This window comes from Dipodomys spectabilis, unplaced genomic scaffold (genome assembly GCF_019054845.1).
Source record: "Dipodomys spectabilis isolate Male_0828 unplaced genomic scaffold, ASM1905484v1 ptg000106l, whole genome shotgun sequence".
In the NCBI taxonomy this organism is placed as follows: Eukaryota; Metazoa; Chordata; class Mammalia; order Rodentia; family Heteromyidae; genus Dipodomys; species Dipodomys spectabilis.
In genome coordinates this window covers 959893-974211 of record NW_024870783.1, presented here as the reverse complement: position 1 = coordinate 974211, position 14319 = coordinate 959893, and the positions used below count along the sequence as shown (strand labels likewise).

General features: G+C 37.2%; 2 gene segments (V, D, J or C); both read right to left on the bottom strand.

Annotated features, from left to right (window-relative positions):
• LOC122114103 overlaps nt 1–14319 on the bottom strand; it is a 353243-nt gene that overhangs the window by 172964 nt on the left and 165960 nt on the right.
• LOC122114114 lies at nt 9299–9871 on the bottom strand. The segment is given in 2 exon segments: nt 9299–9692; nt 9817–9871. Coding segments are annotated over 2 exon segments (396 nt in total).

Here is a 14319-nt window from a genome sequence, read left to right as displayed (position 1 = left end):
TCAAAGCTGACCAATTAGAAGGAAAAGAGATAAAAAACAAAGTAGAGAGTCTTGACAGCAGGTTAGACCATGCAGAAGATCGAATCTCAGGGATTGAAGACAGCCTAGATATTATAGAGAAAGAACATACAACCATCCAAGACAAGTCCAAGAAGTATGATAGATCTATCCAACACCTGGAAGACACCATCAGAAAGCCTAATCTAAGGATAATGGGTGTAGAGGAGCACCTAGAAACAGAAGTTAATGGTCTAGGAAATTTGTTTAACAGGATTCTAGCAGAGAACTTCCCAAATATACAAAAAGATAGGCCTATTCAGATACAAGAAGCTTTTAGAACCCCAAATAGACCAGACCAGAACAGGACATCCCACTGTCACATTATAATCCACACAGGATCAACTCAGACCAAGGAAAAGATCCTTAAAGCTGTCAAGGAGAAAAGGGTAATCACCTATAAAGGGAAACCAATTAGAATCACCTCAGATTTCTCAGCAGAGACAATCAAAGCAAGAAGAGCCTGGAATGATGTATGCCATGCCCTAAAAACACACAACTATCAACTAAGAATTCTGTACCCAGCTAAACTCTCCTTCATAACTGAAGGCCAAATAAAATCCTTCCATAGCAAAGAAAAATTGAAACAATACATCTCCACCAAACCAGCCCTACAAAAGATTCTTAAAGATGTCCTACACATAGAAAACCAACAAGACCGCAACAAAGGCCAAGAAACTGCACCCAAACTGAGAATCCAAGAACCACAGGAAGAACCCAGTTTTTGCAGTCCCCAAGAAGGTGGATAACATGGCAGAAACTCCCAAATACCTCTCAGTCCTATCTCTTAATGTTAACGGACTGAACTCTCCAATTAAGCGACTTAGACTGTCTAGTTGGATTAAAAAACAAGACCCTTCTATCTGCTGCCTGCAGGAGTCACATCTTGCCCGTAAAAACAAACACATTTTCAATGTTAAAGGCTGGAACAAAATCTACCAAGCAAACGACCCCCATAAACAGGCGGGAGTTGCAATCCTAATATCAGATAAAATAGACTTCAAATTAAAATTTGTGAGAAGAGATAAAGAAGGTCGCTACATACTAATTAAAGGATCTCTTCTTCAGGAGGATATTACAATTCTAAATATCTATTTGCCAAACAATGGAGCAACCAAATTTATCAAAGAAACACTACTTTCCCTCAAATCCCATATAGATTAAAAGACATTAATTGTTGGGGATATTAACACACCACTCTCCCCACTAGATAGATCAACTCGGCAAAAACTCAACAGAGAAACCGCAGATCTAAACAGCTGCCTAGATCAACTAGACTTAACAGACATCTACCGAACATTTCACCCAGCAGCATCAGAATACACGTTTTTCTCAGCAGCACATGGAACGTTTTCTAAAATAGATCACATTTTAGGCCACAAAGCAAACTTGTCTAAATTCAGAAACATTGAAGTTATACCTTGCATTCTCTCTGACCACAAGGGAATAAAATTAGAACTCAACACCAAAAGCCACCAAAGAAAGTCCGGTATCACATGGAGGCTGAACAACACTCTGCTGAATCATGAGTGGGTCATGGAAGAGATTAGAAAGGAAATTCAAATGTTCATGCTATTCAACAAAAATGAGCACACAAAATACCAGCTACTCTGGGACATAGCAAAGGCAGTACTCAGAGGCAAGTTTATAGCTCTGAGCTCCTACATCAACAAATTGGAGAGATCTGAAACTAACAATTTAATGACACATCTAAACCTCCTTGAAAAAGAGCAGCAAGATAAACCGCAATCCAGTAGACAGAAAGAAATAATCAAAATTAAATCAGAATTAAATGAATTAGAATCCAAAAAAACTATAGAAAGAATCAACAAAACAAAGAGTTGGTTCTTCGAAAAACTTAACAAAATTGACAGACCCTTAGCAAATCTTATCAGAAAAAGAAGAGAACACACCCAAATTAATAAACTCAGAGATGAGAATGGAAACATCACCACGGAAACAACCAAGATTCAGAACATTATAAGGGAATACTTCTCAAAACTTTATGCTAATAAGTTTGAGAACTTGACAGAAATGGACCTTTTCCTAGCAAATATTGACATGCCAAAACTAAACCAAGATGAGTTAAACCAGCTTAACAGGCTCATATCAAGCATTGAAATAGAAACAGCAATAAGAGACCTCCCAGCTAAGAAAAGTCCAGGACCAGATGGTTTTACAGCGGAATTTTACAAGGCCTTCAAAGCAGAGCTCAAACCAATACTCCTCCAAATCTTCAATGAAATTGAAAGAGAAAGCTCACTACCGAACACATTCTATGAAGCCATCATAACCCTCATCCCAAAACCAGGCAGGGACTCATCAAAGAAAGAGAACTATAGACACATTTCTTTGATGAACATTGATGCAAAACTTCTCAACAAAATTTTGGCCAATCGACTTCAACAATTCATCCAAAAAATCATACACCACGATCAAACAGGATTCATTTCAGGGATGCAAAGCTGGTTCAATATATGCAAATCAATTAATATTATTCATCACATCAACAGGAGCAAGAATAAGAACCACATCGTTATCTCAATAGATACAGAAAAAGCATTCGACAAGATCCAACACCCCTTTATGATGAAGGTTTTGGAAAAATTAGGAATCCATGGAACATTCCTCAATACAATAAAGGCTGTATATGACAAACCTACAGCCAGCATTCTACTCAATGGTGAAAAACTAAAGCCATTTCCTCTTAACTCAGGAACAAGACAAGGATGCCCACTCTCTCCACTTCTCTTCAATCTAGTATTAAAATGCCTAGCTACAGCAATAAGACAAGATGCAGACATAAAGGGGATCCAAGTAGGGAAAGAAGAAATAAAACTCTCCCTCTTTGCAGATGACATGCTCTTGTATTCAAAGAATCCCATAGACTCCACTCCCAAATTACTCAAGCTGATTCAAAACTTTGGCAAAGTAGCAGGTTATAAAATTAACCCCCAAAAGTCAATGGCTTTTCTGTATGCCAACAATGAGAAAAGTGTGGCTGAAATTAGGAAAGCAACTCCATTTGTAATAGCCCCACAAAAAATAAAATACCTAGGAATTAACTTAACTAAAGAAGTGAAGGACCTCTGTGATGAAAACTATAAAATCTTGAAAAAGGAAATCAACACAGAACATAAAAAATGGCAAAACCTCCCATGCTCCTGGATTGGAAAGATTAACATCGTGAAAATGGCAATACTTCCCAAGGCTATCTACAAATTCAACGCAATACCTATCCAAATTCCAACCTCATTCTTCAAGGAAATAGAAGAGGCAATCCAAAAATTCATATGGAACAATAAAAGACCCCGAATAGCAAAAACGCTCCCCAATGGAAAGAACACTGCTGGAGGAATATCAATACCAAACTTCAAACTCTACTATAAAACCATAGTAATCAAAATAGCTTGGTATTGGCATAAGAACAGACCTCAGGACCAATGGAATAGAATTGAAAACCCAGAAATGAACCTACAGACCTATAGCCATCTAATCTTCGATAAGGGAGCTAAAACAATAGAATGGAAGAAAGACACCCTCTTCAGTAAATGGTGCTGGCAAAATTGGTTAACTACATGTAGAAAACTAAAGCTAGATCCTTATATATCACCTTGCACCAGAATCAATTCCAAATGGATCAAAGACCTTGAAGTCAAAGCAGACACTCTGAAAACATTACAGGATGGAATAGGAGAAACCCTAGGTCTCCTTGGCTCAGGCCGAAATTTTCTGAATAGAGACCTGGAAACACAACAAATCAAAGAAAGGTTGGACAAATGGGATTGCATAAAGTTGCAGAGCTTCTGCAGAGCAAATGACATAGCTAGCAAGATCAATAGAAAGCCCACGGATTGGGAGAAGATCTTTACTAGCCATACAACGGACAAGGGTCTCATATCTAAAATATACTTGGAACTCAAAAAATTAAACCCCCCAACAACAAATCCTCAAAGAAACAACTGCCCAATAAATAAGTGGGCGAAAGACTTAAAGAGAAACTTCTCTGAAGAAGAAAGAAGGATGGCCAATAGACACATGAAGAAATGTTCAACATCCCTAGCCATAAAAGAAATGCAAATCAAAACAACATTGAGATATCACCTCACCCCAGTTAGAACAGCAAAAATCAAGAACCCTAACAACAACAGATGCTGGAGGGGATGTGGACAGAAAGGAACCTTACTTCATTGTTGGTGGGAATGTAAACTTGTTCAACCACTTTGGAAAGCAGTATGGAGGTTCCTCAAAAGACTTCACATAGAGCTCCCCTATGACCCAGCAATCCCACTTTTGGGCATTTACCCTAATGTTTACAAACAAGACCACACTAAAGCTACCAGCACAACTATGTTTATTGCAGCATTATTTACCATAGCTAAGATATGGAACCAACCCAGATGCCCCTCAGTAGATGAATGGATCAAGAAAATGTGGTATATATACACAATGGAATTCTATGCCTCCATCAGAAGGAATGATATTGCCCCATTTGTTAGGAAATGGAAAAACTTGGAAAAAATTATATTAAGTGAAGTAAGCCAGGCCCAAAGAAACGTAGGTCCCATGGTTTCCCTTATTTGTAATATCTAGTATATGTATGAGTCAAGCGGAAAAGGTCAGATAATGTGATGTCAGGAAAATGAACCCTTAGATGTGTATTTTAATGTTTTTTTCTTTCATGCATGTGTTTCTAACGCATTTATAAGATTATCTCTTTGTTGCTTTGTATGTCCCTCCCCCACAGTATAACCCCTGCTTTCACTATATTTGATGTCATATAACTTGTGGAGGAGATGGGGAAAAACCAGTTGTTTAAGGATACAGGTGGACCTGTTGCAACAATGAGAAGTACAAGTTGTCATGTCCAAAACGAGCTTTACAACGTTGGTGCGTGGGGGGAAAAGGGGGGGAAGGGGGGGAAGGAGAAGGATTGGGATTAGGGGGGGAGGGGGGAGGCTGGGAAGGGATGTGAAGGGTAAACAAAGGAGGAGGCTGCAATGCTTGGTAAGAAATGTATGCATTATCCTGCCCATGTAACTGTAACTCCTCTGTACATTTTGTTCACAAATAAAATTAAATTAAATTAAAAAAAAAAAAAGGTTCCCAAAGTATTTTTGTTTTCTTGAAACATTCATGAGAATGGTAAGTGTAGAAATAAGATTATTTAGCAATATATACGTTAGCAATATATATGTTTCCTCAGAGGTTTCCATGTTCTACATTCTACATTTCTGTCTTTAGGACAGGCTCTGGACAAACTAAGCTACCTTTCATCAGATGCCTCATAATTTGTGTTTGTGTATGTGTGTTTGTGTGTGTATCTGCACATGATGCATCTTTCTCTTGATGTTTATAAATATACACACATATACATGTATGTATGCAGCAATAAATAAATCTATATGCATGTTTTAAAACCTATAGCCCATAGGGATATATGCCACTCATTTTTTAATTATGAACTTAATGATATTTGAAAAGTCTTTATTGTACATATAAAGTCACGTTTTATTGCTCCATTTATATATTACCACACATTACTGTATATTATATTATATAATTCTGTAATATTGGTAATAGTACTAACTATTCCTTGGATGTTTCCATAAATGAAATAAAATTTATTCTATTCATTCATATATTTTGTAGATTTTTCTATTTCTGGTGTTTCCGATTGTTTTGTAAATATCTATAATGAAGCAATTGGTTTTTAACGAAAATAGTGTGCAATGAGCCACTCAAAAACTTTTTGGCATACAACACAAGTACTTATATTCATCAGCAATTCATACTTTTTTTGGTCACTCATAGAGCTTGAACTCAGGGCTAGCACTCTCCACTTTGAGGCACATGTCCACTTCTGGTTTTCCAGTGATAATTGGAGATAAGAGTCTCATGGACTTTCCAGCTGACATCCTCAGATGTCAGCCTTCTGAGTAGTTAGGATTTACATTCATGAGCCACCCGCTGAAGACTATTCACACTCTTAATGACTGTTGATCCAACTGCAGCTCTTGTGTTGCAGGTCACTCAGTTTGCCTCTGACATGGATTTTGTTTGATCTTCCTCAGTGGCCAAAGAGTCACTTCTAGAGTTCATAAGTGACATCTAGAGATCAAGGTACATAGAGAAATTCAGGTCACAAAATGCCCAACACAAAAACACATTTGTAAAGGGCTTGTATTCCATAGCCTTGAGCTTGCTAAGCAATTCTGTTTTATTTTTTTTTTCATTTTATTTTAAAGATGCTATACAGAGAGGTTGCAGTTATATGAGTAAGGTGATGAGTACATTACTTGTCGATCATTGTTACCCATTCCCTTGTTGTTGTCCCATCATCCCTTCCCTCTGAACTAGCATATCGTTATAAAATTTAGGAAAAATTTTCCATTAAGCAATGATGCAGTGTACATAGCAGAAGTTTGAAAATCAAAGGTGAAAACATTCAACTCAAATGTGACTTTTCCACTTGAAATCTGGAAATTGGTGAAACAATATATTTTGAGGAAAATTTCTTTTCAATTCTTAATTGCATACTATCAAAATATCACCTTAATGAGAAGTGAACAACATATTTTACAATTTCAAATGATCTCTCAACTTCATATTTTTGCAGTATTGATCCCTCCATGAAGAGACCTGAGTCTAATGAAACACAACATTCAGGGAAGAGTGAGGCATGGTGCTTTTTTATTGTGAAAATACTGCACAGAGGGGTGTTTTTGTAGTCACAATTAGAAAGAAACTAGTTATGTGACAGAGCTCAGTGTGACCCAGAAGCACTTTCCCATACTCCTGTCAGGATGAGATGCACAGCAAATCTTGCTGTGTAGACTTAAATAAAATTGAATGAGACGAAGTATGTATGTTTGGTACACACATCCAGAGAGAGACTTTCCCTGATGGATTTTTCCATGTAGTTATTTATAACATGGACCTAGATTACACCTACTTCCTGTGATTCTTCTAATTAAGCAACTTGTAGACAAAGAATATACACATATAATTTAATACCTAAATATAAACTTTATTATGTTGTGCCTACTGTAGTTCTAAGGTTATCTCTTACTGATGTACCTTCTACTTCCTCCAACCAAGTAATGTGGCCCTGTGATTGGAACTAGACTTAGGATAACCCTAAAACCCCAGACTAATTCAAATCTATTTCAGAACAATGACATGAATGTAGGACAAAAGTCAGCATCACATCACCTGGGTTATTACCCTGAGTTCAGAGACACAGAGAGGAAGAAAGTGAGGGCAGATATGAAAAGTGCTGCCAGGAAATTAAGAACACCAGAAAGTCAACAGAGAACTGATGGATCAAAAAGGACTCTATGTAAAGGACAGTGTCTTGGTTCAAGTTCCCATCTTCTATTTCAATTAGATCCTCAGAGAGTAAAAACAATAATCAGAGTTTCATGCCTAACAGTCCCATGTTGATAACCCAGTAAGTATAAATTGCCACTTTGATATTTTCCTTTGTTCACCAGAAATTAGACCTCTGGCATAGCTCTCCTTCAGACATTCTGAGAGAAAGGACAATTCAAGAATCAACTTTGTTTCATCATTTTGTTGTTCCACTTCCCTTCCCTAATTCAGATAAATGTATATATAGTACACAGGATACCAAAATAAAATACAGTGACAACAGGGGATAAACCATAGGGGAAACCCGAAAAAAAAAGAAAAAAGAGATAATGCAAGAGCAATACTCACAAAACAATATGTTGGAAATGAACCTTACATCTTGGTGGGACATAATGAGGGAGGGAAAGTGGGAGGAAAATGGGAAAGAGAGTAACAATGTTCAACAAGAAATGCACTTACTAATTCACACATGTAACTGTATCCCCATTGTACATTATCTTGACAATAAAACAGAATTTAAAAATATCAACTTTCCTTGGAGGGACAGGAGAGAATGACATTATTTTACTCAAAACCTGACTTGTTGAATGGTAGTTTCTTATCTTATTACTTAAAGATAATAAAGATATAATTAAAACAGAATCATCTTTTTCAATCTTTGACCACAAAAGTTTTAAACTAAAAATTCAAAGTTTAAATTTTATAGGCTCTGTGGCTCTCTTCCTCAAATCTATCCTCTTGACCATTCCACGACAGGTCATCCATTCCCCAGATCCACAGGGGTCCAACCCTGCTGCTTTGAGGAAGGTGGATGGATTCTGAATATGTGAACAGACAGTCCACACAAGAGTTGTTTTGTGATTTGTGTGGAGCAATGTGAGATGAAGGGTGGAAGTGATCTGCTGACTATCGCTAGAAGATCAGGACTTACTATTGCTAAATCAAGCAGAAGAATTGAAGGAGCCTAACTTCAAAACTGAGCTCCCACACAATTAAATTTGTGCCTAAAAAGTCTGAATATTTTTTATTTACATTCGTGTCTGGATGAACTAAAACACAAGACACATAAGTAGAAAAAACATTTACATAACATTGTCTTTTAAAATGAAACAGCTGGACACCACTGACTCAAGCTTGTAATCCTAGCTACTCAGGAGGCTTAAATCTGAGGATCACAGTTCAAAGCCAGCTGGGGCAGAAAAGTCCATGAGAATCATCTCCAATTAACCACCAGAAAACCAGAAGTAGCACTGTGGCTCAAGTGGTGAACGCTAGCCATGACATGAAAAAATCAGGGACAGTGTCTAGTGTCCAGAGTTCAAGCCCCATGAAATACATATATATGTATAAACATACATATATATGTATGAAATACATATATATGTATTTCATACATATATATACATACAACATGCATAAAGAATCATATAGTCTGCAGCATGATGGATAGAAGTAGAGAACACCTTGTTAACAAAAATAGTAAAGACAAAGAGCATTGTCTATACTCCTTCTCACTCAAGCAAAATTAAAAAAAAATAAAATGCAATAGTGATTCTATGGGGCTAACAAGGGCACAGGATCAGAGCGCAGGAGGTTGAACACAGAAGAAAGATGGAAGACTATGATCAATGCACATAATACACATATACTGAGAAACCCAGAATCCCATTAATGATTACAGATATGTACATTAATAAAAAAAAATAGGCTATCAGAAAATAAGGGAATAAAATCTGAAGCAATGAATCCATTCTTTGTATTAAAGGCAATTCCTGCTTAAATACCGTTATTTATTTTATTATTGCATAAATATCAACTGATACAATTCAGACTCTCCAAGTATTAACTGGCCTTTTCTGACAACGTTCTGAGCAGGTGGAGGCAGCAGGAGGAGCAGCTGGGGCAGCCCAGACTCACACTTCAGCTTCCCTGGGAGGTTTTTGTTATGGCTTGTATCACTGTGGGAGGGAAACTGCTATGCTGTTGACAGTAATAAGTGGCAACATCTTCGGGCTCCAGGCCACTGATCCTGAGAGTGAACTCTGTCCCAGATTTACTCCCACTGAACCTTGATGGAACTCCAGACTCCAAAATATCTGCACGGTAGATCAAGAGTTTAGGAGCTTTCCCTGGTTGCTGCTGGTACCAGGCTAAATAATACCCAATGTCCTCACTGGCCCTGCAAGTGATGGTGGCAGTGTCTCCTAGAGACACAGACAGTGAAGATGGAGACTGGGTCATCTGGATATCACACTTGGCACCTGGAAGCAGAAACATGAAAACAAATATCCACACTAATTATCAAGTTATAAGAAGGCATCCCTGAAGAGTAAACATCCTGGATCACACTGAGCTGTGTTAATCCCTAGCATTGTCCTTCTTTACCTGGGAGCCAGAGCAGCAGGATCCCCAGGAGCTGAGCAGGGTTCCTCATGTCCATGCTGTGTGCTGGCTTGGACTGACTACTGCCTAATGTGAGCAGCCTATGAAGAAGTCTTGAGCATACTGGGCTGTGCTGTTGGTGCATGCAAATCAGCAGCAGAGTTATACACAGCTGTCCAGCTGCCTCATCTCAGCAACTCTACATTCTGAGTCTCAAGGGAACTAGGTCGGGCAACAGAATAAGTTTTAAACACAGAAGAGAATCTCCAAGTTGCTTTCCTGTGATGTGCGCACAACAATGGTGACTTTGAGGATCAAAGCTTTTTTTCGTCTTATTTCTTTAACTGAGTCAAGACTTGTTCACTGGAGTGTTAGTGCCAGAAATTTACAAACAAATTTTGCACAACACAAATTTGGCATTTCTTTATTATTATGCTGGACAGAAAGTTTTACAGTAGCTCTGATTCACTGATAATCTGTATGTGTCAACTTATCAACACTGCTGTCCTGTAATGAATCCAATCCATGGAGGTGGAATAAGTGTAGCTGTTGTGTTGATAAGAAAATGCCTGGACTTCTGTACTGTGCTGTTCAGCCTTATTATCTCCTTCATCTCTGAGTTTTTGTCCCAGGTGATCCATACTAGCATGTCCTTTCAGAACCTTTCTCCCTTCATGTCTGAGCAGCCTTTATAATTTTTACTGACCTAGAATTGTGTATCATTTTATATATCCATTCTGAAGGTTCTCATATTATTCCTTCTGGCTTTTAATCATCTTCACCATAAGTACTATGTTCAGAAGCAGAGATAAATTCTCCTTAAAAGGGAGGGTAAACTCGGACTGGGAAGGTGGCTGAGTGGTAGAGCGCTTGCCTTGCATGCCTGAGGCCCTGGGTTCTATTCCTCAGCACCACATAAGCAAAAAGAAAAAAGCCGGAAGTGGTACTGTGGCTCAAGTAGTAGAGCGCTAGCCTTGAGCTGAAGAGCTGAGGGACAGTGCCCAGGCCCAGAGTTCAGGCCCCACGACCAGACCCCCCCCCCCAAAAAAAAGAAGGATAAACTCAGGTTATCTTGAAGCCTATTTTGTGGCCTAAACCTACATATGTATCCTGTTCAGTGGACTCTTCTAGATCCTAAGAGAACACTGTGCTGCACACCTGGGTAAAAGATATTGGGCCCATGCAGAGTGAGTATGTGGGAAGCTCTGAACAGAATCTTGAAATCAATAGAACATGGAAATGTCATCCATATTAGGATAAGACAACATGGGAGAACTGATTTTCTGTGCAAGGGAGAAAATCATTTTTTACTCCATTGTAGGTGCTGAGATGGAGTGACCCAAGAGGACATCCATATGTGTTGGATTTGCCTGTGCAGTTGTCAGGGCTCAGGAAGTCACTATTGCATGGGATACAAAGTTGGCTCATCTTATCCATGTTATCACATTCTGAGGAATATCTGAACAAATCTGGGGGTGGGGGCAGGGTGTGTATGATCTGATCATGTAAGTGGCAGTAACACCAAGAGTTTCATATCACCCAGAAGAGTTGTTGATGATATGACTAAATTAATGAGGGAAAATTAGAGCCAATGTTCTTGAGGTAAAAAAAAAAAAGTAAGCTAATTAAATGAAAATTTCATCTAATGTTAGTGACATATTTCAAAGATTTTTATACTGAATATTTTCTGGAAAAAAGAAAATCAGAAAATTTTTCTAAGAATTCATTTAATAATAACCTAATTTTTGATGTGAGTGAAGTAATTACCATAAATTTACATACGTATGATGCATACATATGTATATATGAATGTGTACATGTAAATATATATACATATTGATGAATAGATGCACAAATGGATAATTTTTTTCTAATCTAGAAGTAATGATGCTTTCATTTTAATAACAGATAGCACCTTCATTAATTGCCCTCATTTATTCTCTCATAAATAAAACCAGTGACCTTTGCAGAACAGTTTATTTCTTTCTCAAAAATAGAAAAAGAGGAAGATGAGTTTGGATCATTTTTTGTCACAAACTACAAATTCATATTGGATGATGTACAGGAAAGAGTGGAGAGAAATCAGCTAACAAGAATGCCCACTCGCCAATTTTGAGAGTTTTTGAATATTGAATAAATACCAAAGTATTCCATGAAATAAATTGTAAGTCCTTGGATTAGTAGTGATATTTTCACTAGGGATGTGATATCCATAAACCACCATATATTTCTCCACAAATCCTCACAATTTTAAAGGAAAAAGAACAAATATATAGCAGAGAAATCCAATAGCCAACACCTTAATCTAGAATTGAAATAAAGATCATCAGTAATGATGTCCTTATAGAACATAGCAACACTTCTGGACTTTGCTCACATATATGCATTACTGAAAGAACTCTGAGGGGAAAAAGGCACAAATTTAATCTGAGAGACATTCATCCACATGATTAGTATGTGTTCACCATGAGCAATAAGAACACAAAATTTAAGACTGAACTAAAACCCTGTTCCTTGGTGGCTTGATTATTGGGATGTGGTCTGACTACTTTGTTCTGATTTAACTGGAACCATATTCCTACCATTCTCTAGAGGTTGAACTATAGGTGTGAACCATTATGGCCATTATGACCATTAAAGTATTCTTTTGTTTGGAATTTTTGTTTCTTGAGATCATTCATCTACAGCCATCTCTTCACAAGTTCATAAACATAGTATGTACAGTGACTAAGACTAAAGATTGAATTCACATGTCTGGTTAAGAGAACCTCAGTGATTTCAAACTGAGATCTTTTTGAAAATATAATGACATAGTGAGCTATATATGTTAAAAAACAAACAAAACAGTAACACATACAATTTTTGACCACTGTTTTTATACTGCTACAGAATAAGAATAAATTTAATTTCTTTTTAAATTATTATATATATATATTGTAAAAATACTGTACAGAGGGGTTACAGATACATGAGTAAGGTATTGAGTACATTTCTTATCCAGCATTGTTATCTCCTCCTTTGGTTTTCCCCTATTGTCCCTTCCCTCCCCACTTCCCCAACTACTCCCTTCCCACAACTCCCCCAATGAAGTTGTAAAGTTTGGTTTCAATATAGCATCTTGTACATCTCATTGTTATAAAGGGCAATCTGTATCCTTATTTCAGCATTTTGTTATTTATATTACCCTGCCCAAAATAGAAAAATGTATATACAAGATGCAGGGCACCAGAATCAAATACAGTGAAAACAGGGGTTACACAATGGGGGAAGAATATACAAAAGAAACAAAACAATCACACAGTACATTATAAATACCTTAAAAAAACAGCAAGAAAGATAAAACCATTTGTGTCCCTATCTTGGGAAGCATTTTGCTTAGCATCATTTTATATGGTCATATGTACATAGCTTTTGAGCATTTCTGCTTGTCCTAGACATACACTAGTCTTTGTCAGCATGTATTAACTGTACAAGAAGGGTTTCATGGTGACATTTCCACACAGGCATACAATGTACTCCTTTAACCTCACACCCTTGATCTCTCATCCTTATCCCCATATTTCCCTTCTTAAAGCAGTTGCATGGGTTTTGCTGTCCTTTTTCATATATTCCAGAGAAGCACTTCAATAATCTTCACCTTCATATAACTTCTTCCATTCATAGTACTCGCTCCATAAAATGCCAACATAGCCTATTTCATTCTCTTGTCATTCATTTGTTTCATATATATATTAATTGTACCAAGGGCTTTCACCATAGTATATCACCTGTGCATAAATCATATTTCCTTTCTGTTTTTTTTGCTGGTTCTAGGGCTTGAACTCTGGGAATGACCAATGTCCCTAAGTATTTGAGTTCAATTCTATCTCTCTACCACTTACCGACAGGTCCAGTTTCACCTTTTTTGTGGTTAATTGGAGATAAGAGTGTCACAGACTTTTCTGGCATGTTGATTTTGAACAATTATCCTTATATCTCAGCATCTTGAGTAGTTAGGATTACATTAGTGAGCCACAGGTGCCAGGTTATATATCATCTTTTAATCAGAACAACCATTTCTATTAATCTTGCTTTTGGAGACATCAATGGTATTTTTTAAAGGATTGACCTCTTTCCATTGTGTTTTTTTCCTTTTTAATTTTACTTTAAAATAAAATTGTTTAACTAGGGATACAGGAGGACCCACTGCAACAATGAGATGTATAAGTCAATGAGATGTACAAGTCATTATGTCGAAAAACAAACTTTACAACGTTGGTAGGGGATGGGGGGAGAGTCAGATGGGGGGAGGCGGCTAGTATTGGAAGGGATGGGAAGGGGAAACAAAGAGGAGACAACAATGCTTGATAAGAAATGTACTCGTTATCTTGCCCATGTAATTGTAACTCTTCTGTATGGTATTCTCACAATTAAAAAAATAGAATGCTTTACAGTTTAAAATAAATAAATAAATTAAATTAAATTAAATTTGAATCATAATTACATTGTGGATTTTTTTGCTAACAT